The sequence below is a fragment of the Botryllus schlosseri genome, chromosome 4 (assembly GCF_051294905.1).
Source record: "Botryllus schlosseri isolate E-star chromosome 4, Bs_hap1, whole genome shotgun sequence".
Classification (NCBI taxonomy): Eukaryota; Metazoa; Chordata; class Ascidiacea; order Stolidobranchia; family Styelidae; genus Botryllus; species Botryllus schlosseri.
The window spans coordinates 16,319,843-16,347,624 of record NC_137239.1 but is presented as its reverse complement, the minus strand read 5'-3'; the positions used below and the strand labels follow the sequence as shown (position 1 = coordinate 16,347,624).

General features: G+C 40.7%; 2 protein-coding genes and 1 long non-coding RNA gene across 3 annotated transcripts; 1 reads left to right on the top strand and 2 right to left on the bottom strand.

Moving 5' to 3' along the window:
- Positions 1–249: 249 nt before the first annotated feature.
- On the top strand, positions 250–3,085 carry LOC145437125 (uncharacterized). Its single transcript, XR_013914591.1, has 2 exons — positions 250–1,080; positions 1,964–3,085. It is a non-coding gene; the product is annotated as an uncharacterized LOC145437125 (long non-coding RNA).
- LOC145437124 (S1 RNA-binding domain-containing protein 1-like) lies at positions 2,406–17,962 on the bottom strand. The gene is made up of 12 exons (XM_080314288.1): positions 17,754–17,962; positions 15,996–16,139; positions 12,559–12,692; positions 12,412–12,497; positions 10,614–10,922; positions 9,631–9,836; positions 8,633–8,726; positions 7,920–8,024; positions 6,975–7,295; positions 6,052–6,158; positions 4,934–5,067; positions 2,406–3,896 (listed from the first exon to the last, which is right to left on the bottom strand). The coding sequence occupies exons 1-12, from the start codon at positions 17,825–17,827 to the stop codon at positions 3,217–3,219; spliced, it is 2,394 nt and encodes a 797-aa protein (XP_080170414.1). The 5' UTR covers positions 17,828–17,962; the 3' UTR covers positions 2,406–3,216.
- Positions 17,963–19,325: 1,363 nt separating this feature from the next.
- Positions 19,326–27,473, bottom strand: LOC145437123 (sodium-coupled neutral amino acid transporter 7-like). Its single transcript, XM_080314287.1, has 8 exons — positions 27,090–27,473; positions 26,825–27,023; positions 23,382–23,517; positions 22,682–22,832; positions 22,508–22,622; positions 21,877–22,024; positions 21,020–21,213; positions 19,326–19,976 (listed from the first exon to the last, which is right to left on the bottom strand). Exons 1-8 carry the CDS (start codon positions 27,357–27,359, stop codon positions 19,786–19,788), a joined length of 1,404 nt encoding a protein of 467 aa, XP_080170413.1. The 5' UTR covers positions 27,360–27,473; the 3' UTR covers positions 19,326–19,785.
- Positions 27,474–27,782: the final 309 nt, after the last annotated feature.

The window sequence follows — 27,782 nt, the reverse complement described above, 5'->3', positions numbered from 1 at the left end:
ACTTCAGCATGTATGTTCTCCAGACAAAAGAACTGAAACTATAATTAGAACTCAAACTTATAATACTACTAGTTTAAAAAAAATACAAATACTATTATTAAACGGAAAATATATTTCATGTCTTCTGTCTAGAAAGTTTCAACGGTGGTCTGCTAAAACAGGTCTAACGTCAAAAAAAGTCAAAGTCCACGTTCCCAGATTAGGACACGTCATGGGCTGCTAGGTATAATAGGTAATTGAAAGATTGCGAAACGGTAGTACCATACTTACTGTGACGAAATATTTGATATAGGCGACAATGCGGTGTGAACGGAAACACGCAACCCGGTATCTAAATTATTTTCAGCGATACTTCCGTTAAAACATGTTTGTCACTCCATATATACTGTGCGCGAAGCGCAACGAATATTTTGGGTATAACATGACTTTTATCAAAAGTAAATCTTGGTACTACGTGAAAACAGCCCCGAAATTCCTTAGGCTATCTTTCTTATTGGGGGATTAAACTACTTCTACTTGACAAACTGAGAATAGCAAAAAGTTAGTAAGTAGTTCGCAAAATATCACGGAGTAGAAGTAGTGAAAAAAGATCTACTCGAGTAAGTACCAGAAGTAGAGGAAGACTACTTGAGTACTTCAAAAAAGTATAAGTAGTTCGTTACTGACCACCTCTGATAAAAGAGCACAGAGTTAGATATTCCCGACGCACCGGCAGATGATATTTTGGTCCGATGGCGCAGCATTGATCGTGGGCCCTGAAGATTGTCTGAGATCTTTATGCATGGTGCCACGAATCAGCTATGATCATGATCAATTCGATAATGTCGGTCACGCAATGAGAAAGTTACGGTACATCGATATCTGGCGTAGGCTACATCGCATCATTCGGATTTGACCAGTGGCTATATTCATGTAGATTCATTTGACGGGGATATTAACAAAATCTTGTATATAGTAGGGTAACCATACGTCCTCCTTCAGGAGGATTTGTCTTCCTTTTTCAGGAAATTGCACGTCAAGGTAATATGAACAGCCCATTCATATCAGCTGATTCTCCCTCCATGAAATGCTGTTGACCTCGTTGAAGCTAGAGCAGGGACGGGCAACTGCTCCGGTCGGCGGGCCGGATATAGGAGAATTAAGAACTTGGCGGGCCGGATTGCTGAACATTATTCGCCCATTTATCGACACATACAAGGAATAAATCGTATTAATGAATGTATTTTAACGACAGCAATGTAACTTCAAAGCCATTTCTCGCCAATTAGGACGAAGACAATGTGAATTTGAGAACAGCATTGTCATACAGGCACCACCATGTCTGCTATACTCTCTGAACAATCAACACACGGTGCAATCCTTAATTAAGATTTCAAGGCGTTCGATAAGCCTGGTACCCCAAATTTACCTAGATATCAATTCATTAGGGATTAGTAGGTGACGAGATAGCGTGGTTGTTCAACTGTGTGGCCTTTTTATCTCGATATTGAATTCATGCGGCCCGCGACCCCTGCGAAATTTGAAAGTGGCCAAGACCCGTGCTGAGTTGGCGACCCCTGGCATAAGCGGTGTCTTACAGAAGCCCAGAAGTGTGTCGTGCTTCAGGTCGATGGTTACGGAATCAAAAATAAGAAATATCGGCCTGGTGTAAATGACCATTGGAGTCGACAAACACCATGACTACCACAAATGACATTAGGGTTGAGTACATCGTAAATGCCGATAATGCAATAAGTCTTCTCGCTTCGACGAACTCACGCGTATAAGCTCCACCCTCGCTCGCTGCGTATACATATGCATGTGTATAATGACATAAAGTCAATAAAATTTGACGTATGTAAGCAAGTAGTGGGGGATCTCGGAAGACTGGGGCCGTGGGCCGCATTACATTGTAAGACGGAAAACTGTCCGCGGGCCGGACAAAATCCCTTCGCGGGCCAGATCCGGCCCGCATGTTGCCCAGCCCTGAGCTAGAGAATAGCTAACCTTAACAAAATTACTTTGAAACTGGAGTTGATTTCGACCTTTCAGTATGCTTCAGTAAGCCGTCTCCCGAAACCTCTAATAATCCCGTGGTTCTCAAACTGGGGGGCGTGAAAGAATCTGAAGGATGGGCGCGAAGCTGCGGTCAACTAACTGAATCATCTGCAATTTATAGTTGTTACTCTGTGTATACTCCGAATTTCACATTTGATAATTCAACCATCAACAGTCATAACCTTCCATGCCATCAAACTACCCTTTGGGGTTGCTCGCATTCTAGTTGCAATTTGCTATATGACGATAAGGGGAGCGCGAAATTTTTCACTATCATTAAGTGTGGCGTGTCCAAAAAAGTTCAAGAACCATAGCTCTAATCAGTCTTGTAGTTAGACTAGCTAATTCCAGCCCACGGGGACCCACCATTTCCCGGCCACCTCTGTATTAAACGCGACCAAACAGCGAATAGAAACAGTGTAAGATACATGACATACATCGTTTCTGCGGAATCACAGTAGTTCATGTACGTTTTACACATTTTGAGAACATAAATTTGATATCAAGTGGCCACTTTCTTTCGGCCATATCTTGACCATGGTTAAATTTGACACAATGCGACGAACGTAATCATGGCCGATAAAATATGAAAATTTCACAAAAACTTGATTCGAAAAATGGATCTCACAATTTGATAAAATGTTCCTAAGCTATTTTGACTCCACCGCGACTATATGCACAATGCACACGCTACCACACCAATACCAGCTTTTACGACTCATCGCCCCCCTTGTCTAGGTAGATACATCGTAATTACTACCTTAATAGCTGAGCTAATCAGTATGAAGTACTTCTACTTTTCCATGGTGCTCAAGCAGGTTTTCCACTTGTCTCACCCAAGTAGCTTGGTTTGTATTGCATACTATTTCAACTTGACAGTTTTGGTTGCTGAAATACGAATTTTTGCATACTATGTATTGGCAATTGCAAATTAATTTTCGTACGCTATGCTCCAAAGTTCGAAGAATACGTAGTTTAGTTCAAGGCGTAAAATGTGAAGCAATTTTCAGTTGGTATGGGTTGAGCACCAAGTCGTTTTTCCATCAGCGCCCATCGATTTTAAATCGAACCTAGCAAGAATTTGAACAGTCATCATATTTTCGCCCCACTCGGTCCTCAGGGGGGCCACTATCGCCCGCTATGGGGACGACTGCACTAACCCAAAGACGACAACAAAAACTATCGAAATGCGGTCTGGCACAAATCCGCCTGGACCAGCCTCAAAGCGATCCGCTTTCTCTGAAGTTCCACCCTTTTCACAGAAACCTGAACTGTATCGTTTGGTCCCAACGAGCGCCTCAAATCTTCCCAATTCCCGCCGCTGTCCGAGTGGTGCATCAACCCGTCCAGCCCTACGCCTACATCGACAAAAGCCCCGAATTCTGTGACGTTGGTGACTCGGCCGGACAGTTTAGTGCCTACTCGCAGCGATTGAAGGTCTGTGACACCACGTCTGAAAATAGGCCTGCGCATTTCGTTACGTATATCCCGAAAACCGGCCTCTTGCGACAGCCCGTCTACGATTAACTGCACAGTGGAAGCGTCCGTCGAAAGGTTTTCCGCCAGACGGTTCAATCCTGTTTCGTACATTGCTTTTTTTACCGTGTCGATGAAAGCCTTTTGCCCTAAACTCTCAATCTTCAAGTCCAAACTCGCCACGAATCGCTCTGCTATGCCGTACGATTCGGGGTGAATCCAGGTTTGATCCAGCGGGTTCGGTTTCAAGTCGGCGTCTAACTTTATTTTCTTTGACCGAGTCTTTGCGGAGACTTTCATTTTTCGCTTTGAACCGGACGGCTTAGGTTCAGGTTCGTCTGTGTTTTTCCCCGGCAAGCCATCGTGGCATATTCGAAGAAACCCTACCGAGAAAACAGGTGTCAGCAGGAATGTTAAGAAAAATCAGTGTTGCTACTTGAGGGGAAGTAGAAGCAACGCTATGCATTTTTACTCAATTATAAGTAGAAGGAGCAATTCCAAGACATGCCAAAATCACTTGATGTGGAACCAGAAAAAAAAGGTCAGAAAGCACTCAAGCAGTTACGAAAAGTACATTCAGTAGAGGGGTCGTGTGCTTCTAGCAGTTGATTGGCTGCGAGCCATCTTTAGAAACTGTACGGCGGGGATGACAGGACTTTTCGAAACTGATGCGACATAAAGACGTAAGGGTCGAAGACGATGTCACAATCTTCAGTGGGGCTGTTCAAAAATGACTCTTTTTCAAATTGTACTGGCTACTTAATGAAATTGTTAGGTTACCGGTACCTAAAAAACGCCACACACTAATGTTGGTGCGATTCCAACCTATAGAGAAAAAAGTTTTGGATTTATTCAATGAAAAATATGAAAATTTTAAAAATTCCACCAGCCCCCCAAGAAATTTATCGGTTGTCCGAATAAAACGATGCATAAGAAATTTCGGTCAATTCCAACCAATACAAGCAAAGTTATTGGATTACACAATTTTGGATTTGGAAAAAACAGTATTTACGGTGGCAAAATATTATTTATTATAGCTCTACCCATGGTAAATAGGGCCTACTATTGGTTTGACATCTCTAATGTTGGATATCAATAATTTCGCTTCTACTGGTTCGCATTGAGTCAAATTTGTTGCGCATCCCTTTTTCAGACAATCCAACAATTTCATAGCCAGTGAAGTTTGAAAAAAATTTCATATTCATTTTTATTAAATAAATGCAAAACTTTTTATTTACTAGCAATGCCACTATAGGTTGGAATTGAGCCAAAATTCGTGTTCAGCGCTTCTTTTTAGGTAACCGTACAATTTTATCAAGTAGCCGGTAAAATTTGAAAAAAAAAGTAATTTCTAAACAGTCCTAATGTTCTGGCCGAAAATTCAAGGGAGAGTCACTAGTACCAGGTTCCTGAAACGTACCTGCGCATTGCTGAAACGTCTTTTCGCCGATACCTTTCACCTGACGCAATTCTTGCCGGTTTACGAAATTTCCGGCGCTCTGCCGCCTGTCGACAATGTTCTTCGCTTGGTTTTTCTTCAAGCCCGCTATCCGGCTGAAATGAGACAGCCACGCTTTTCGAAAGACACTCATACACAGGAAAACAAGCGTGTATCATTGCAACCAGAGGTGGAGTGTAGGGTTGTAGGAAAATAACTAGAATTTTGAAAAAAACACTATATCATATTGAATAGGAGGCCTGCAGACAAGCAGATGCGACTAAAAAAATGACTAAATTCTTCAGCAGGCTGGTAACTACACACATGTGACCAGGTCCATGAAAACCAATCGTGGCATTGCCGATGAATAGGGTCATTTTCACAGCATAAGTGGGCGACTATGTCTGGATAAAATTCATCGATTTGTTCCAAATCAACTCATAGACTAGAAATTGTGCCCCAAATCATCAGCAAATTGTCTGGAAATTGGAATTCAACTTACAAATGAACAAAGCGTCCTTAGGATTCGCTGTTAACAAATATAGGTGGGTAGTCAAATCCATTTGGCAGCCATAGCCTTAAATCAAGCAATCTTTTCGCAGAAGAACAGCTCCTTGATTTACGAAACACCCAATTTTTGTGAAAAGTTTTGGATGTCTCCTTCCAGACCCTATTCTATGATAAGTACAATTCAAATTTTATTGACATTTGTACCTTAATGCGTGTTTGAACATGTTATGTTTTTCTTTTCGTTTTGACTGAAATGAAAGCCGTAACCGAGAGACATTGCTGGGAAAACAATGAAATGTGGGTATGTTTGCCAAGAATTGAGCATCGTTTCAGTCGAATATATGTTGGTATAAACAAGCATAGCCATCGCAACAACACGTGAATAGATTTTATAAGCTACTTTCCAGCGAGTGTGCCACAAGCTAAAAAAGTTTGGGAACCACTGCGTTTATATTCATTTTCCGGTTCTTGACAATAGAAAGCTCATGTAATTGCTCCTACTGAACAGCTTCGCTACAATGGGCTGTGTTTGGGAAGTTTCTCTCATGCATGCAAGGCATCTGTACTCAATTACTAATTTGTTAACCTACCGAAGAAGCGCTTCGTTTGCCACGTTCACATCGACACCCACATACGTGACGCAGTCTTCTATGACGTCGTCCAGCGCTGATTTCAACTGATTATCAGGGATGTCGTGCTGAAAAATTTCGTAAACGCCACAGCTATTACAAGCCACAAACACAACTGCGGAAACGTGGCAATGATGAATGATTGCACATCAGTGGCCGACAGCGTGTATTCTAGGATGCACAAGTCAGGAAAAATCCTGTTTCGACTCGAGTCACTACCCTAAAGTGACTCAAGGAATGAATAAGATGGAGCGACTGATGACTTGAAGAGCAATTTTTCAGTCAATTTGGATATATTATACCTCATTAAGCCATGTGATTAACACTAACCTTTTATTTCCATTACAAATTTCTGTGACTCGACTAGACTTGGGTCAAAATTTCAAAATGACTTGCGACTCGAACCAAACGCTGATATATAGCCCATAGAGATGGTATGTAGCAAAGTACTTGTACATCTTTGGAGCACTGTATTAAGTTTAGCCTACTTGGTTGGTTACCATTTTAGCCTACGTCTTCTCAAAAGTTGGCTGGAACACTTACTTTTTTACTTATCGCAACTTCTGCTCGAGTAGAAACTTAAGTACTTTTACTTTTAAGATTTTCAGGAAAAACTAGGCCTGATAAAGTACTCTTCTTCTCACTCGGAAATAGATTCTTCTATGTTTACCCAAGTAGAAATTTGCATCGTCGCTTCAAAACTCAACCGGGCCTACATTACTTACTATTTAACTATTCGGAAAGAGACACTTCTACTTTTACTGGAGTAGAAATTTACGATGTAACATCCACGCTTACTCAAGTGCAGACGATAGATACTTTAACCATCTCCCGTTTCACAGCCTTACTTTATCAAAACGCATGCATAATTATTATTCTGCCACCTGGTACATTCCCACTCCGATGTGCTTGGGCTCGATTTTCACCAATTCGATAAGCGGGTCTTGAAGCCTCCTGGCTATCGAGACCGCACTACGTAAATTCGGGTCCAAGTCAGGCAGCTCTTTCTGAGCCTCTTCCGTCACGCTGTAGATGGACGCGCCGTTCTCGTTCACAATGCAGTACGCCAGGTCAAGATCTCGATGCTTGTTGATGAATTGGGAAAAGACGGATTCCGCCTCGCGACAGCCTGTACCGTTACCGATGCCTATCACGTCGAATTTGTGCTTGGTGTGCAGCTGTTTGATCTTTCGTAGAATTGTGTTCTGCGTTTAAGAAACAAGACATTACATATTTTCGTTCTGCACGTTTTCGAAACATAAATACCGACTCATGTAGCCTAGATATGCATGAAATACATACACACAGTCTGTGCACACAGAACCGTTGTTTCCATTCAAGTGCGTAGCCTTATGCTGTGCAATAGATGTTGCGGTACGCCTAATCGAGGGTTCAAGTCTCCTAAGATGCCAAGAAAATATCAACACTATAATTACCACTGATAAACTTAAGTTCAAGTGGAAGGAAGCGCATTATTTCAGAAACCGAAAAAAAATTGTCTGTAACAGCCACAGTCATTGCCAGATATCGCTTCGGATACGGTTGAACCCAAATCTGAATGCGGACCTAATTTCAAACCCAGATCCATAATTTTGAAAACAGGCCCTGGCGATTTATCGATTAGAGTTTGCGAAGCCAGAACCGAACCTACTTTTCCAATTATTCAGCGGTACTTTCAACATTCCCGGAAAATAGCTGAGCTCTTTCATTTATAATTGAGTAGAAATTCATGATGTTACTTCTTCTTGCACTCAATTACAAGCCATCATTATTTTGATCGCCCCCGAAAAAATGCTCATTGATTGACATAGCTGAGTGAGTAGACTTACAGAGTTTAAATGAATGATATCGGTGGCGAGGACTTCGTTGCCGGTAGAAGATACCACTGCGCATTTGCATCCGTGCGAAAACCCAGGGTCGACACCTAACACCGCCTGTATCGAAAGAGAGATGACAATACTATGTTCGTTACTAAAACACAGTGAGAGAGAGAGAGAGTGAGAAACATCAACCTGGTAAATTTAATAGGAACAGTCATAACCAGATATGAAAATGGTTAAAACTAAGCGTATTATACCTGTCACGATATCACTGACAAAAACTACAGTTGACATGGATCACGTTTAAAATGGTAAGTGTCATAAAAGCGGGATATTCGGTTTGGTTATAATAGTCGGGCGTTCAAAATTCCGAGGGTCGTGATAGCGAATTATTCATAATAGCTTATCAGCAAGTGAATAATAAAACCTGCAATCAGTGAACAGGTTAAGTCGTAGATAATCTGCACAAAATATCGTTGAAAACTAATTTTAAAAACAAACAATTGCCGATAGGAACGAGAATTCTATCGCGTCGGTCTGGCATTGTTTACAAATCGGTAGATGGTGTTTTCCGGCGAATAAATAAGGCATCACCTGCAAAAGACACCGTGGACACGAAATATCACCGCTCCACACAATTCTGTCAATTTTTTCTATTTAGAAGTGCCCAAACCAACTGACTTCAAAATAATTACAGCTATCGACACAAAATGAAGACTTACCTTTCCTCGTAGCGGAGGAGTTAGCAGCAACCGTTTGAGATTTTTGCTGAAAATTTCCACGGCTTCGACTTGGGCTTTCTTCAGTAAATCGGATCTGTTTGAAGAGCCAGCGTTAGTACTCAGCTGCAGCATATTATAATATCAGTATAGCGCAATCGCTTACATATTTAATTTGCCTACACCGACATGCCAAGGTGTCATGGGAAGGGTTTCCACGGTGGTGGAGGTTATATTTGAAATGAACTAGGTTTTTTTTAAACTTCTTGACTGCTCAACTGCTACATGCCGCTACATGGCCAAGCCACGGCCTGCGCGAGATCGACCGGGGCCAACCAATGTTGTTGTCATGACAATCTCCTTTGATAGTTACAGGTCTTCAGTCATGACATTTCACAGTCATGACATTTCAAAGGGGAATCACATCATAAAACAAATTCAAGTCACAGAGCTATGGTTTTGGTGTTGCTGTCCAATCTTGACAACTTAACCAGGTTACAAGTCAACTTGACTTTCATACTTTTGACTCGAGTCAAGTCGAGTCATTTTCAATTCACCACCGAGCCAAGTCCGAGTTCAAGTGAGCAACAGGTCGAGTCAGACTCGTAGTGTTAATACTGGAGTCTTTGTCCAAGTCATATTGTTTACTGTTCAGTATCAAGTTTAGGTCAAGTTCAACTTACTTATGTGAAACTCTTTGGTGACATCCAATCCAAGGTCTCGGATTCATAATATTCTCATAAATTCATATTCTGATAAAGCAGATATATATAAGACAGATCCTGGGACTATCTTTTACTTATCGGTCCGGATATACGAGACTTGAACAACTCATATAGATTGTGTAGAGTCGACGTAATGCCTCAAGTCAAATTGAGTCAACGTAAAGTTGCATCTCGAGTCATTAAAACTCTGACTCCTTTACCGACCACCTCCCACAATAACTATCACATGATCACGTTTACGAGCAGGGCGTATTTAAATAACATATCCAATGTCACCTTGTTTTTCGCAAGACAAACGGTTTAATCAGTCTTGTGTAAGAATCTTCGAGACTAGATTTCAGCAAGTCATGCGCGTCTTGCTTGGTAACTTTTCCGAGCCAGTACTTCCTGCTCCAGGCCAGAAACCGAGACTCGGCCTCTTTGGAAATCGTTAGTTTCACAGTCAAATACTTTTGCGATTCCCCTCGGTTTATGGCTAGCACCTTAACGAAGAGAAATTACGCGGAGATACACAGTTAAATACGCTTATAATTCGAACATCGACTAGCCCGGACAGATACTGTATCTGGTCAAAATGCCCAGGAACGGTACAAAAGTATAAATTGAATGTAATATCAGTAAAATATGGACAATTCTCCTGTTAATTCAGCCACAGGGTCGCAATTCCTATTGTTCGGTTATGGCAGAACAGTACTTCGTTATTTTTAACACAAGATGAGTAATTATAGTAAAACAATGATGATCTATGTAGTAACAATCGACAAGAAACTCATATAAGGCCATGCTGGCTTCATGGTCACTTTTACTTGAGTACAATTGCGACGATCTTGTAAAACAGATTGGCACCAAAAAGTTTAGCAAAAAAAGCGAAATTGCTTACTGAAGAAATAAGTCAAGCAGTTAGTTGCGCTGGTGAGGATATCAAAAAGGTACTATTTTGACCCAGATACATATGGGTTACACAGTAATACAGTATTTATTGAATGGCTTAGTATTGAAATACTGTACAATACAACTAACCTGAAAGTATAATTATTCGCATGTTATGCGATCTGTGTCAATTATTGCAGTATAGCTGAGCTGCAATTCATCGATTACGCAAAAGCACTCTTTTTTGAATGCTTGCGTGCCTTTACCCATGACCATAAAGCAATTAGTTGATTTTCCGCGTGATTTGGACAAAAGTGAGCAGAGACAAAAGGTCAGAATTAAATAGGCTATAAATAAAAACGAATAAAACATAAAATTTTGCACCATACCTGATGGGAACGCAAGTTATTCACGCAGCACCTAAACTCGTAGTACAACTGATACTTGTGTTGTTCGTCGCGTGACGATTTAGCGTCGCTTTTATGATTGTCTTGTTTCGAATCTCCCTCTTTCTTTTTTTTCGCTGCGAGTTTCGACTCAAGGAAAAGGTGGCGCGGCTGAAACACTTCCCGGACCTTGTCCATCGTGGCCTTTTCCTTGGACAGCAGGTCGGCGACTATATGCTTCACTCCTGTCTCGACTTCTGAAAGGGTGGCCCGGCCCTCTGTTCCTTTCGTGACCCATCTTTTCAAGTTGGTCTATAACACAGGGGTAGCTTATGTGCATTGTGCTGAATAATTGGAAATGGTGGTTATTTTGCAAAAAATGTGATTTGTAACGGAGTCCGATACAACTCATCCACTAGAGCAGCTATGCTCATCTGTGTGTAGTTCGCCAGTTCGTCTATGACAAATTTTGATGACATGAGCAATTTTTGTGGTCCGTGTTTCCCTGCCAAGGAGGATACACAAAGATAAATTCTACACATTAATTCTACTGATCAAGTAAAAATTTTCCAAAAAATGAGAAATTGGGAAAATACATAGCCTAGCCTACCGTACATAATTACTTCTATCAATCCGTTACAAATTGAGCAAATGAGCATAAAAGGACGATTTGAAAAAGACATGTGCCCTGTGCAGCTATACATATCAATTCTATCGATCTGAAAAAAAATTGATCCAAAAATGGAGAATTGGAAAAAAACGTGTGTTGCTACACACAATAATTCGATCAATCAGCAAAAATTGATCCAAGAACCGAGAATTTGGAAAAAAGACTGTTCTGCTATAAACACTGATTCTGCAAAACAGTTGAAAATTGACCGAAAATGAGAACGTTCTATAAAATGCATGTGCTGCTAGACTTACGACAGATCTCGTGGGCATACCAGGTCTAAAAGAAATAAAAACGCAAGGGTGACTTTGAAACATGCTCATTGCTTATCCATACCATAACAGGCCTAGTTAAAAATTAGGCTTTCAAGTCTGGCAGAGCAGACCATCAAAGCCTGTTAAAAAAATATGTTCCTGCTTTGTGATTAACACAGCAGGAAATGAGAAGGGACCAGCAAATGATTAAATGTAAAAGAAGCCACTCTAATTCAAAGCACACAGGCATCATCCATATATAACGTCTCAAGATTTACAATTATATTAATATACAACAGCATGATGTTCCAGTTTGCTTCAGAGTTTTCCTATCCACCTTAACTACAGTGTCCCATTAAAGGATTTTCAGATTTTCCATAAGAACTGAAATACTAGGAGTAGGAGCTGAAAGAAGCCTTGCTCTAGAATTTTGATTGTAACAACTAATCACAACTCTCGGTCTGTCATACCTAAGGTATTCAAATTCAAAATGCTATGAGCTTCGTGGCTTAGCATTAATCAATCATAAAATGGCAATCATTGTTGCTCAATAAAAAGAAGTGATCAGAAATTGGGTCAAATGAGCTTGTGCTTGCAATAAAATTGTACATCAATACCAATATGCTTTCATACCAGCAATTAGTAGCCTACTCTAAGCTTGAGGTTGAGTGGGTACACTTTAATGCAAATCAATACCGGCAAGCTTCCTCACAGAGTATCAAAACACAGGATATTATATCCCGGGAACAGCTCATAGTAAAGGAAGTTACATGCAGCTGGCATCTTCAAATAGGATAAGATTGCCGGCTTACACCTTCGACGTTCAAAGAATAGATGACTTCCTCATAATGATAAAACAGCAACGCCAAAAACTTACCTTATTTGGAGTAGTAAGGATTGCGCTGGCGGCTTCACCAAGACCGAGAGTCCTGGCGCGATTAGCAAGAGAGGACTTTTTCTCGCCTGAATATTGCGACATTAGTATCCTTACTGGAATATCAATATTCAATGTATACGGAAGCACCTTTGAATGGAGCGTACGTTAGTTCCAGTTCTTCCATGGATTGCGCACTGAGCAGGGCGAGTTCAGTCTTGGGATCTAAGTCTCCCTGCTTTTGTAAAGTTTTTCGCATCGTTTCGGACTTTTTCTGCACAGCCCTAAAGAAATATGCACTTATTAGAATTTCACATATTCGTTATTACAGTTGCAAATGAATCCTGCCTCAACCCATTTAGAATCCCTGGTTTCCACAGCTTTACTGCAGTCAACAAAGGACTTCGGAATCACTGATTCATCGATTAGAAATAATTGCGGTATTAACATTGACAATGAATAGGACGGTTGTTGCGATTTTGCAATGACACGATGCACACTGAGCCTTCATGGTCAAACATGCCACAATTTCTATGGCTGAATTGTACTTGAATACTTCTAAATTCCAGTCCCAGATTGACGCCATAGATGCGAATCGTGATTTCGCAGTCTTATTGCTTAATTGTGAACTGAACGAGCATGAATGCATAATATAAAACACGACCAGTCGCGACTGTGTCTGAATTAACGGTTACAAAGTTGTTTGGTATCATTTGGTGTAGCGTACAATCTGCTTATCAAATTTGTAAGACAATTTGGCCGCACAACTTCACATCCAAAGAAGGATCGACCTCAATATAGCATACCATTTATCACTGAAAATACGGCCAGATTTCGAAGAATTTGCCACGAATACTACCAAATAGCAACCTGGTCACTGTAGATTCGTAGAAGCAATTCAATACAGAAAAATAATCCACGCACAAGAATGCAGGCTATAGCTGTTCTTTTTCATAACTTTTGAACAATCTATCAATTAATCAGTTTATTAATATTTTCATCATTTCAAAACATCAGAAGACTGGTATACAATGAAAAGATAGGAAGGTGTCGAATACAACTTGGAGTAGCCTTTAAGATCAGACACCGACCTTAGCCTAGGCGAAGTAAGGAAGAGGCATGCACACCGAATGAAAAGTACGGTAATGCAGAGAATATAAGACGCAAGCGACAAAATGAGGTGGCATGTGGCGGACGGCGAGGTGGATATTAGGTTGTGGTCCGGTAATCCTGAAGGCTGGCTAGTATTCTGCGTCAATTTCAACTTCGAATTGGATTATTGTGAATAGAAACGTATCACTACTTGTAATCCTATTGCAAACTTTGCAGAAGCAGTGCCAACACCAGATAAGGAAATCTAGTCCCTGTACTTCTACGCTAGGTAATAGGAATGAACCCCAGGTGAATGGTCCACTACAAGAATACTGTGTATTTTCATTCAAAATTATTCAGTTCTACACAGTAGCTCAACCAGCACCGATCAATAAAGGAATATGACGAGCTTACTCACAGTGTCACAGGCTATCACATGTTGTGGAAAAATAGGCTATTGGTTTGAACAACGCTGTAATCAATCAATCAATCAATCAATCAATAAGCCATTCATAATTGAGCCACCAGAATAAAAAATTCATCATGCTATCAAAATAGCATAGCAGGCCCGGGCTCTAATATCATCTGTCCAATCACAGTGTGATTATGACCTACAAAAAATTATTTAACTGACACTTCAAGGATTAACCTCACAAAACTGTAGATATGTAAACATAGGAGAGGAGACAATTGTTTATGGCAGAAGTACGGAAATAGTGCAACTTTCTCAAACCCTTTAATTGCTATTAATTTGTTAGTGTTTTAGGTGCATCGATTTTGAAACTATTAACCTTTTCCAGCTATAAGCAATAAAATACCACCTAAATCAAATGTGCATGATAAATTAGTGTCGGTGATGACAATCACTGGTGGCAAAACTATATGCTATTGACCACTGCTGGGACAATTGAAGTCACATTTTTCAAATGACTTGCTTCGACTCAAGTCACCGCCTTCAAATGATCAGAACTGACTCGAACTTGACGTACAAGAAACATGAAAAGACCTATGACTCGTAGTCAAATTACCGAGTCAATTTTCAAGTCATCAAATATTCTACTTTGAGAAGAAATCTGAAACTGAGATCAGCGTTTCCTTGGGCCTATTGCATCCAATGAATTGTTTTGCGTCTTGTGGGAATTATTTGCAATGAAAAATTTTTTCTTTTTCTATCTCTCTCTCTCATGCAGCATATCAGTCAATAGACTATCTCCATTGAATTACACTCCTACAATGCTTGGCACAAGTATACTTTGTGAGCAGCATTCTCAACGCGTTACAGAAATATATAACCCTCTTAGTAGTTTAGAAATGGTATGACACCAATTTTGACAAAATGGACGCGGTCTAGAGCAGTGGCTCACAACCTTTTTGACCTCGCGGACCGCTCAAACTTCAAAACAAATATTTCAGGCCGATTAACCTTCAAAAATCAAAATTAACCCAAAATTCAACTACTTCATTTAATGTAGCATTTCTATATTAGATATCTACATGTTGTTCGGTTGAAGTACCGTATTTGCAAGGTGAGGCTCGAGACCACCAACTTTCAAGATTATGATTGTACGGTTTCGTTTGAAAGAAATGTGATTTTGATGTTTGCAATAGCCTCTATTAGGCTACACTGACAAGAGTCGCACACTTGTACTGTCGGAATTTAACGGAGTTTGTTTAAATGTTCCAGTAGATTTCACACATAACTTCTCCAAAATAAGTAAACTACTTTCAAATACTTTCGTGAAACACTCGTACCATTGTGACGTGCAAATAAAATGTAATATGATCTCTTTATTACGACGCCATGCAGAAAAATACGTTCCAAAATTCTAAATCAATTTAAAAGTTGATATTTTATTTCTTAAATTAATGGACAAACCATTCTACTTCCTGCCTTTTGGAATTGAGATATAAAATTCTAATATATTCGGCAGACCGGCAGGAAATTTGCGGATGGACCAACACCAGAGTATATGCAGATCAACTAAAACTGAAAATATTTGATGACTTGAAACCTGATTGAAAAATTTTAGACGCTGATGCCTGAGTGACACCGAAAATTCTTGAAATGACTTTCAATTTGACTCGAGTCAAAATTTGCAGCATGACTCAAAAGGACTTACGACTCTAAGGGAATAACTTCATTCCAACGCTTCTATTGACAAAGCATACTTTTATATAAAAAAAATCCAATAAGAGGACTGGTTGAGTCGGACATGAACAGTATTTGCTTGTTTATAGGGTACTTCATTTCCTTTGGGTTATCATTTTCGCATCACTTCTGCAAATGCTCATTCATTCATATAGTGTTTTCCATAAAATAATGTGCTAGAGTCCCAAGAACTTATATTCAATTACTTCAATCTTTTACTCTTTGCCCATAACAATTAAAATGCTTTGAATTTTATTCCGCTATATACAAAAAAGACTGTCTGAAGATTACAGAAGCCCAAGTCTGAATGCGTGCACACTGCACATGCATATATGAAAAAACTGACCTGAGCTCCTCCAAAAGTGAAGCGAAATCACGCAAGCTGTCAGGATCCATTCCGGCAGTTTTCTCTTTTCTGTACCGAGCTATGAACGGGATCGTACATTCCTCTTTCTCCAACAGGCCAATCAAACGAATCGCAACATCCTTCCTAAAATAAAGCAGATTTAGTTATCCGGCAATCATTATTATAGACATAGACCAGTTGCTTCTATAATTGGTTGAATCCCGTGGTCACCTTAGATTGGGCTTTTACCTTTTTTGGCCCACTGCATTAAACTAAATGCTCGAATTTACTTGCATTTTAGTAACCCTAATTCTAATTTGACAACGTTAAAACTGCAACAAACTATAATAGAAGGTAAGCCACTGCCAAAATTGCTCGTTTGAGAGGCTGACAAATGTGTTCATATTTTGTTTTGTTTTTGACACCACAGGACAGGGGTCATCGCTAACATTGATGAAGAATCTCAGATACTATATGAGTAGCAGCAACCATATGCTGAAATAATTATCTTGCACCACTAGCATAGTTTAGTTTTCAAAAGCCTAGATAATAGGTTGTCAGGTTACAATATAATAATTTCATCATGAAGGTCTCAGGTCCACTATCTTATACAAAGCTATAATTGTGCCAACAGCACTGTAAGGTTATTTTTGAGAAAAATACTGGTAAACAAAACATGAAAGGCAGAAAAGTAATATTCATCGTGTAAATTTATTTTATATTGCCGATACTGAAGCGGAGATGACGTTGTAAGCTGTGATCTTGGGAACTAGAAATTGCAAGTCATATATTGTTGTTGATACTCAAATGAAATCATACGTCTTGCACAAAACTAGCCTGTTTTCAATAACACAAAATATGGATATTTACTCCATTTTGAGATTGCATACAACCCCCGTCACACATGGGCCGCGAGAAGGCTTGTAGTGGCCAGCAAGATAAATGAGTTGTATTATCCAAGAAGAAATAGCCTGGATGATACATTGTGAACTTGCAAGGCCCACCAAAAATTTAATTAGCCTGACCGGTTGGTATGTTGATGACTAAAATATCAGTTTCGACGCATTGGCGTGGCTAGCGTTTTGTAGAACTTCGTCTATCACCATGAAGTAGAATATTTCAGGGCAGATTTAGTTGACTGTAGATTTTAGTCCAACTATATTCACTATTATGGGATAACATGTCAGCAACACGCGACTTCGCATGTGCGCTCGCAGAAAGACCGTCAGCGATGAAACATTGGCACAAAATGATAGACACATGTGGGCCAAAACCTTCGATATTGGCATGTCCAGGTGTCGAGTACTCCTGCCCTTGCAAACCCAGTGGTATACACAGCCGACCTTCAATATATAAGGGCAACAATATAGTCAATATTATTGACTGAATTCATTTACGTAGCAACTTTGAAAAACCTCCGCACGGAAATTGAAATAAAGTTTTCATGACATCAATGTTATTGATTTAGATGGGAAGTTAGTTAAGTCTTGTTTTCGACGCTTCTGAATCGGACTTGCTCCTATCGCATGGCTTGAAAGGTTATCAACATTCAAGTGGCCGGTGCAATGGTTCATAGATTGCATGCGTCTCTTTGGCCGAAAAAGTTGGCCACCCCTGGCATACAACTAGAATGTATCTGTATATTCAGAACCATCAGACAGTCCGAAAGAATAATTCAGCATAATCCCACAATTCCAGGAACCCGGACATTTGGTATGCGATGCGGCTCATATTGAGCGGCAACGGGCTACCATTCACCTTATATTTAGGGCTTTGGCAATTACATCCGCGATATTCCAGGATGCATCAGCCTTCAGCTTTTCGCTGTTCATCTTCTCTATCAGAAGATGCCTTGCATGGAGAAAATATTTTGCTGACGTTACAACAACGCCGCGTAGAAAATGACCACGTACCGCACGCGAACTCAATCATTCAATTGCTTCACAAAGAAGTAAACAATAGATAAAAATATCACAAAAATAAAGTCCACTAGCGACCCCTTCCGCTCACTTTCACATATCTAAACAATATGCCCATCGCCGTATACTAGCTGCCGAGTGTTGAAATGAAGCTTTCGCACATTTTCTGCTTAAAGTATGTTCGATTACCCTGGATCTTGAATAATATATCAGGTGTTTTTATTAGGCTCTACCAGTGGTCGGCAACATGTGGTCCACTATCCTGTACCGGCTGCGATGGTGGTGGTGGTGGTCTGGGGCCATGATCAAAGAGTGAAATCAAGGCAACCTATTTAATCGAAATATGGGTGGGGAGATAGTGTACTGGTAATTTTCATAGCCGCAGTACAAAGGACGGAAACAAGGAATCGAATGGCAGAGACCAAGGAAGAGGTGTGTTAAAAAATGACACCCGCGAAAAGATATATCGGGCACCGAGGTAGATGCCATACTGACCTACAGTATCTGGTCATTCCGGCAACCTCCTATCTGTTCATTACTGCATTGTGTCTTGAATATCGCATAGTACACAGAGATAGCGAAGAGATGATTCAGCAGCCGCAGGAAGAGCAAGTGAGAGTTCATAGATCTTCAACGTAACGAATTTGTTTTGTTGGTCGGATTTTACCAGGATCTTTCACAGAAATATGAAAAACTAGCAGGATTTTTTCGGACTTTGATCATTACAATTATGACTTTGAGTCGCGGGTTCGAGCCAGACAGAGGTCTCGAGATCAGAATTGCTTTTCCTCGCCACGTGATCCGTGTAATATAGCCTAGCGGTATCTTTAGTTAGAAAGCGCCTGGAACGAAAGTAGGTCGAGCTGCAAGTCGGCAGATCAGGCAACATACTAGTTAATATCGGCCTGGTTTAAATAACCAAAGTGGTTGAATCACCATGAATACCACGGCAACAACAATCGAAATATATGTGTGTTGCTGTCTACTCTACTGGCCATTGATCACCGTTTGGTGAGCTTGATTTTTGAAGAACGGTAAGCGAAAAAATATTGGGTGGACGACAACGCAAACCAGCAATCAAATAGCCGACTGCAGGATTGTAGGAGCCTCTTCTACCCGTCCAATAAACTGGCTTAACGTGAAAATATTTGATTTGTTGCCTTATTTACTGTTGTATTAAAGCTTTGAAATAGTCGCGAATTCACCCTCGGATCTCCTGTCGATATTCAGCCACAGACTGACTTTTCCATGACACGCAAAAACCAGTCAAAGAAATTCCCTTTTCACGATAAGTATTGTCAATGCAGGGAGCCATTGTCGTTACGCACAACACCAGCTCTATGGTTGACGTTCCCTCGCGTCAATCTTACACTAACGCAAATCTCACCAGAGTAAAAGTCCTCGCAACGCATTATAAGGTCATAAGCAAGGAGTATATTTATTCAAGTCAATAACAAGCACGCTACATCAAAATTTAGAAAACAAACACGATACGCATGGAATCAAGCAATAGTTACAAATCCGAAACGAGTAAAACCTGAGGTATTCGACAAGTGTAACACACACTACCGTTCAAATGTGATAAATTGTAATAAAACGTACAAGTACACACTACACTACACAAGACAATAACAACCACTAAATAGATGGCAAGGTAAAATGATTCTGATTACCTAAAACACATCATACAACAGCACTGCACGATCGTAATGCATATTTTTTCTCACACCAGTAAAAATCACGCAATACAAACACATTAAAATGGCAACTTTACGAACGGTAAACAAACAACAAAGCCCACGGATGTCACATATCCCAGACACACAATAAGACAGGAACCGACTGGTATATGATTTCAATTCGCAAAAATGTCAATGCCTCTCGTAGCATTCGCTGGAAAACGCCGCGTTGCCGCTTGCGTCGTCGAGTATGGCTCTGGTGGTTATCTCCCCGAATAAAAATATCCCACCAACGAATAGGAACAGTCCGTATAAAATCAAAGCATATGACTTCACAGATTTAACACCAGGGCTGTCCGCAACGGTTCGGGCCAAGGCCATGCCTGTGCAGGAAATAATAACCACAGGTGGTCACAGTAGTAAGTGTCATTGCTCCATAAAAATGTCAAAGTAATGACGTTAATTTCTGCCCTATTACAAAGAGAACTAGCAATATCCAAGACTGTCAAAACTACTTCAAGTGGAAGTAGAAAATAAAAGGCCAGAGAAGTACTCAAGTAAGTAGCTTTGAAAAGCATATTTTTGACAATTAACCGGAGATAGCTATAGTCTCTAAATCAGAGGTCCCGAACATGTGGGCCATGGCGCCCTAGGGCTTATTCAGGGGCCGTGAAAAAACTGGTAAAATTATAATTTTTTTCTCGTTTATCATCTCCATATCCACTCCTCTATAATTGTATATAGTAGTTTCCGATTGAAATGACGTATTTTTTCCATCGTTTGAAAGTAATAGGGGAGTCATAAAGATTTTCAAATTTTTAAAGGGGCGCCACGTAGTAAATAAGGTTGGGAATCCCGGCTCTAAATTATAAGATCCATCTTCGTCACTAATTATAATTTTTTTCTCGTTTATCAATCAATCGATCATGTTTATTAATATTTTCATCGTTTCAAAACATCACAAGACTGCGATACAATGAAAAGATAGGAAGGTGTCAAAAAAACTTGGAGTAGCCTGTAAGATCAGACAAAGTAGTTAGTAGTTTTAATTGAAATGATGTATTTTCCATAGTTCGATAGTAATAGGGTAGTCATGAAGTTTTTAAAATTTTTAAAGGGGGCCACGGAGTAAATAAGGTTGGAAATCCTGGCTCTAAATTATAAGATCCATCTTCGTCACTAACGACATTTACCTAATGGCGCTACGAATTAGTAATATCTCCGTAAATATACGCAGCAACTACGGTGAGCGAACAACAGTGATAATAACCATTTTAAATCGACACTGCAGACGAGTTGGTTACAGGCTAGTATATAGTGTCAAATCGGTTTGGTGCATAAAATACAAGCATCGCGATTGTCAGTAAAGTATAGATAACTAACCTACGTAGGTTAGTTATCTATAGTTAAAGCTTCTAGCTCTTACCTGGAAACACCAGAATAAAGCAACCGGCAATTCCACCGACAAAACCGATCGCCACGCCGATATTCGGTACCACAAGCGCTAGTACCAAAGTCAGAGAGAACCAAATCAGCGTTGCAACGTATCTGATCTTTTTTTCCCTCTCTTCAAAAGCCCGTATCAAGCTCGTCCTTTGAACGAGGGTGAAAAGCGCGGATCTAAATAGATTGAAGATCAATTAACGTACAATTCCAGTTACGATCCTAAGCGGCTGCAAATATTGCGGGAATATAATCAAATCGCATAGGCAGACTAAACGGGTTGATTAAAAGCTACAATACACGCATTACAGTAAATGAATTGAATGAACGGAATGAAGAATATAGATGCGTTATTGTTTACACTGTCGGCATTTAAAGACTTCATAGAGCAGCCAATCTATATGCGACACTTTCCGATCTAAAGTTTGATCAATGCCAGTAACGATTTTTATTGATGCTTATGTCAACTTTTTATATAGCGAAAGGTAAAATTCGACCGTTGAAGCAGCCACCATCTATGGTTATCAAAGACACTGTTCTGATATGATTTCTCAGGGGCCGGGGCATTACTTCGAGGCAGGTGGAAAGGCTAGTTTCCGGTTTCCGATGCAAAACGACTGATATATCTAATGCACCGACATTTGCTGCTCATTGCAATTATCACATATAAGTGAGTTCATCGCGGTAGGAGCCAAACGAAGCAAATGACGACCCTATCCCTCGGGTATAGTCATATTCTCTACTATGGACCGAATCAAATGCAAGAAATATTTTCGTTTTTCCAATTTCCTATTTCCTCAATTATTTTACTACTCGCATATGTAGTTCGATTTCACTTACCGCCCGCAAAAATGCACGATGGGATACGACGTCACCATCGCGATAACCACGCCAATTCTCGCAGCTATTACAGATGGCTGACTGGCATCGTACGACTGCAATACGTCGCTCTTCGCTGCGTCGCCGAGAGTGAGGTATCCGAATACACCTAAAAGCATATAGATTAGCCTGAGCAAGTTATATAATGTCTGTGTCAAAATACGCCGGAAATATGCGATGTGGTGTATGTTCGCCGGATTTGCGCATGGATTAACATCTGAAAATCCGAATCTGGAGTTTTTTTTGCTGAATTGGAATTTCAAAATGTTGCCATTCAGAAATTGTACCTGGATGTAGGACGCCGAATTTAAAATACTCTTGGATATTTAAGCGACTTTCAAGTACCGAATATCGACATGTATGTGAGATCGATGCGAAAGAAATCCAATATTTGGATATGGATGGACTCTATCTTGATATCCAAAACATAATTTGAACCGCGTAGAGACCAATTTGAAGATTTTCCACGGATCCAGCGTCTTTGTGAAACTGGATGTGGACTTGAACGCAGGAATTCAGCAACCTGACTTCAAAGGAACTTAGAACATTGACACTAGATTTTAGTTGAGATCACTCTCATCACAAAAATTACCTGTCAAAGTGTAGGTAGACGCGCAAAGCCCCACGGCGAAAACGATCACCACCGACCACCTCGCCATCGTCCTCCGCTTGAGCGCCGCGTAAACCGGAACAGAGCTCACGTGACACTGCAGCCCGCGAAATCAGAAGTCACATGACATTCTACCAGCCGAATACAAGCACGAACCTGATAAGCGAAGAAGATGGCGGGCGAGGCGCGAAAAGTCAGCGCCCAGCTGTCGTCGCCTCTCGGCACGTGAACCGGAGTCAATCCGGATACGAAGTATTGCACAACGACAGCTACAACGACTACGATTGTGGCGATGACACCGACAATGCTGCGTATATAAATCAGTCAAGATTTACACGGGCATATACGATACAGTTTAGCTTTGCTGCTCCAGTCGGTGCAGACATAAGCCCGTATATTACCACTAATTATTGGTCGAAGTAGCGAATTAAAAGACGTGTCAAAACTATTGACAAAGGTCTGACAGGTATACTCTAGTATCGTAGTATATGTGCTTGCAAAAGGTAGATTTGGTCGATGGGTCGCATACTTGAGCAGTTAATGGCCTCTCATGAGTAATGACTCTACCTACAGTGCACATAGGTAGCATCTTCTTTATTGTATTTACCGTGATATAGGGACTATTTCACGCAGTTCTTATGGAAATTTCACTCAAGTGTCATGCGAACTTATCTCAAAACTTTTACTGTCCCAGACCCATAGTGTAAAAAGGAGGTAGTTCAATTTGAAGTGAAGTAGCCTAAAAACACAACCACTCAGTAAGTAGCGCAAATGTGAAAAACATACTCAAGCACTCCGAAAAAGTCCAAGTACTTCGCTACTGACTAGGTACCTCTAAATACAGTGCAAGTGCTACCTGGCGTGACGTAAGAACTCGATGCCTTTCGGGATACACAGTGGCAGTACGAAGAGAATTCCAAACGCGGATATGGTAAATTTCCTGCTCATGTACCAGTGCGCGCAGAAATCCACGCCTCTAAGGACTTCCATCACTTAAGAGAAAAATCGCGGAGCCATTGATTGATATGTTATAGCGATATAGAGCGGGTACATTCACACCGGGTAGTCATGGTTGCTACAGGGTATATCAAGCCCTACATATTACCATACAAAGGTTGATATACCCAAAGGTGGTCAAAGTAGTCAGCCTTGGCACCCAAATAGAAGTAACCCGTGAATTTCAACTGACTTACAGGTAGAAGTAAAGATGCCAGAGACATTTCAAAAGCTACTCAAGTGGAAGTAAAGAATTAAGATGTGTAACGTAAGCCTCCTGAAGTAAGTAGCTTCAAGTACATTTGGTCGATGGGTCGAAAATGCACCGCGTATATTCGTGACCGACGCAAATGAGCAATGACAGAGAGGTGGAATTTTCGAAAATATGCTCAGTTACCACGATACATGGGCACTTGGTATAGGAAATACAATTTCATAGAAGTGATGTAAACATATTCGACCATTTCTTTCTATTTCTAACTACAAAATACAATTGGTAGAAATTCAGTATTTTCCCCCAAAAAACGGTTCAATAGAAGTAGCTTAGAAACATAACCACTTCAGTAGGTAGTAGCACGAAAAACCTATCTGATTTATCCGAAAAAGTATCATTTCTTTACTGACCACCTCTGGAGATATCGAAGGCAGGAAATTCGACATTCTTATATTCTGGTGGTTTGGGCGATAGAGTTACGTTGTTTTTCAAATATCGGACAGCGTTATCACTTCAATCCTACTGAAGTGCGAGCGTGCAATATATTAGTAATTGCAATCGCTCGTAAGTCCACAATAAATCATAAATGAAAATCGTGAATTCGCGGTGATTGGTTAACTGGTTACGGATATAGACACTAGGCAGTATACACGAAAATTACTGATTCTGTATAGGTAAGTTGCGATTGAACAGTTAGAATGCTCATCCACAATTTGCCGAGTCATCTGATAATAGTTCATCGCGTGGCATGCTTAAGCCTTCGAAGGAACCGGTATATAGGGCGCGAACAAGTTATCGCCGAACAATTACCGTAGCCAGAGTATGCGAGCTCTAGACGGAGTTAGTACTAGTAGAAACACATAATGAGGTAAACACGGCACTGGTGTTTCTTAGGGTGTGGATGAAATGCCTAATTTCCGATGTTTATCCATTGCCTTTGTTGGAACAAAAAGAGAAGGTGTGCCGACTGATAACAACTTCCCAACCAGGTATGAAAGCTGCGTTTTCGCGGAGGTAATCCAGCGCTTAACACGAAATGCGAGTCATGCAACGCGGGTCAATTTCCTTTTCCATTTAATTAATGACCAACGATCGTGTGTTCAGTTCTAGTCCCACCATAAAAACCCGGGTTTTTCATGATTTAAAACCCTGGTTTTGAAAAAGGAAGTACTCGCGGTAATCACTAGGCAATATTCCAAGCTGCGATGACTACCTATCGCTGATCTGATTCGGATATTATATGAAATCCGGGACGATTACGGATGCAATGGTAAGGTGCACGGAACGGAATATATTTGGATTTCATCGGCGACCTCAATTCCTCCCGCGTCGCTGGAACATGAATATGCGATTCCATGCGATAGTTTATACTTGCGCACTATAGGATCTGAATATTGACCGGACTCGTGCAGCGCTGGCAAATCGTTTACGACGAACGTTAATTTATCAATTATGCACCACCGTTGTGCAAAGCGAGAAGTATAGTGGGTCTGAAATCCGTAGTTACGATTTAACGATGATGCCAAGTCGCATACCATCAGCGTACCATGTCGCTTGGAAGGCCAAATGCGTTCGATGATTCATTAACCCCTAAAGGCGAAACGCAAAATTACTGGTTGTCTTAAAATTGAAGGTTTTCCGTCCTGTTCCAGGTCATACATTTGAATGGGAACATGGCCTTTGGCTATGCTGAGTATCAGATCGATATAATGACATGAGCATTGAGCACTATGCATCAATCCCAAGCGCTGCTATTTTGATACACCAAGCGGCGAACACAGATTTCCGATTTAATACCGTACATTCACATTGAGTAGGCTGGCCCATATTACATCTGGAATTTTCCATTCGCCGATTTGGCGACAGTTAACAATTGCACCGGGGACGGGCAACATACGGCCCGCAGACAGTTTCCGGTCTTACATGTGGCCCGCGAGTCGACATACATTTGCGAGCGTTCCAATCTAACTGACATTCACGTGCATTCTTTACTAAGAGTCTCTATACGTCCAACACGCAGCCAGTGTTCAAAGAACTTGTTTGACAACTTTAATCGACCACAGATGTCTTCACAGACTTCAACAGCTATTGAAGTTACATTATTAAATTCATCAAATACTGTTCTTGGCCCCTATGGTTCATACTTAAAGTCTAAAAACGTTTGATTCATTGCATAGGTGGATAAATACTCGATTTAAGTATCGATCCAGGTATCCGGCCCGCCAAGTGCTTCATTTTCCCATATCCGGCCCGCCGACCTGAGAAGTTATTACCGGTATATGCTGTATCCAATCCAATTGACGATGAATAACAAATATTGATGATAGCGCGATTATTGTATATGAGACTGGTGATAACATCACGAGGTGCTTGCATATTGGATAAAAGTCTGACGACATAGGACACAGTACCGGCATAACTCCTTCTTGCAAAAATTAATAAATTCATGCCGTTTGCGGCGAAATGCAATTCCCGCAATTATAATTTTCAGCATCCACGTCCATGGAGAATTGGACAATGGTAGAACATGAGATCAGCGGAATGAGTCATATAGTATTATGAAGGTACCAGCGCAGAACACATATTTTACACTTATCAAACTTCGGTATTATCAAAATGATATGGAATATCGAAAATTGTTAGACTACTTATAATTTGTATATTTTGGCGCTACTCAGGAGTAATCACATCAAATGAGTGTAGCACAGATTTCGGTAAATGCGATTGATGAACGCGGGCAGATCTACATTTCAGCAGGGAACAGATGTGGTATTATATGCTGCATATCGCTAAATTTGTAAATTATGTGTTCAATCGACAGATGATGGACAACGACTTGGCGTGCGTACAACGTGAGATTTCATCTGTGACGCACCTACACAGAGTTAAAAATGAGAAATGGCGAACAAACATCACTGCAGAATCCTGACCTAATACTGCTGTATTACGATTGAGTGTCACATGATCCATCGCTGTTTCACAGGATGGTTGAAATTTGACATAGGGATAGGAATATACGGTATTGCGTCATACGTACGTATATTAGAATGCATATGAAACTAGTCTTTATTCTGCCACACAAACAATACCTTTATCGAATTGATCGCCGATGATCATGAGCATGGCTATGCACGTTCCGAACATATACAAAATGATGCAGACTTCTGTAGCAATTCCGAAGCCTTTCCCGCATGTGGTCTCTATTACTTCTTGGTACGTCGAACACTGATATTTACGAGCGCAATGCGCTAATATGAACAAACTTGAGATGATGAAGACACAGAAAGTCTGAAACAAGACACGAACGAGCTTGTCGTTAGAAATAGGATGACTTTAACGGCAAAATTGACCCACCAGTTCCATCGCAATAGCTGGCCCGATGCCACCAGCATCAGAAAATGCACTAGGGAAATTGAGCAACCCAGCACCCATAGCTGCATTAACAACGATGAAGATAGCAGCTGGAATAGAAGCTGTTCCCGCGCTAGTTGCCGGGCTTTGTTGCGGTACTGAGATATCGCCATTACTGCCAGTGCATTCCTGTAGATTTACCGCCTTCTTGTCATACCCGCCATCAGGCCAATGTATAATCAGCTCTTTATCGGAACCATTTGTAGAAGGCATGGTGGAGTTCCTTTCACAATAGCAGCAGACTCATCGCGTAGTTTGTACGGCTGTCACTGATTAAATACTGTACCACTGACTGAAGTAGCTAGCTGACACAAGAATAAAGAGCAACATATTAACGCTATATGACCTTCACGTGGATCACGTTTCAAGCAATAGTTGCTCATACTATGAAAAACAGTCTTGTCTGGCAAGTTAGCGGACGACATCATCTGTCGCTGCAGTCTGATGTCAGCTGATATTTGTTTTGCTTTGTGCTCGTATATATCAGAGCTAGAAATGAGCTACGCATAATACGCCACTTGTTCGCGATCGCGACGGGCACGGGGCCTCGCTTGGTAACGACGATTTGCAGGCAACGATGAAGATATCAGTCGACACTCTCAGTGATACCAATGAAATGTATATGTATCAGTGTTG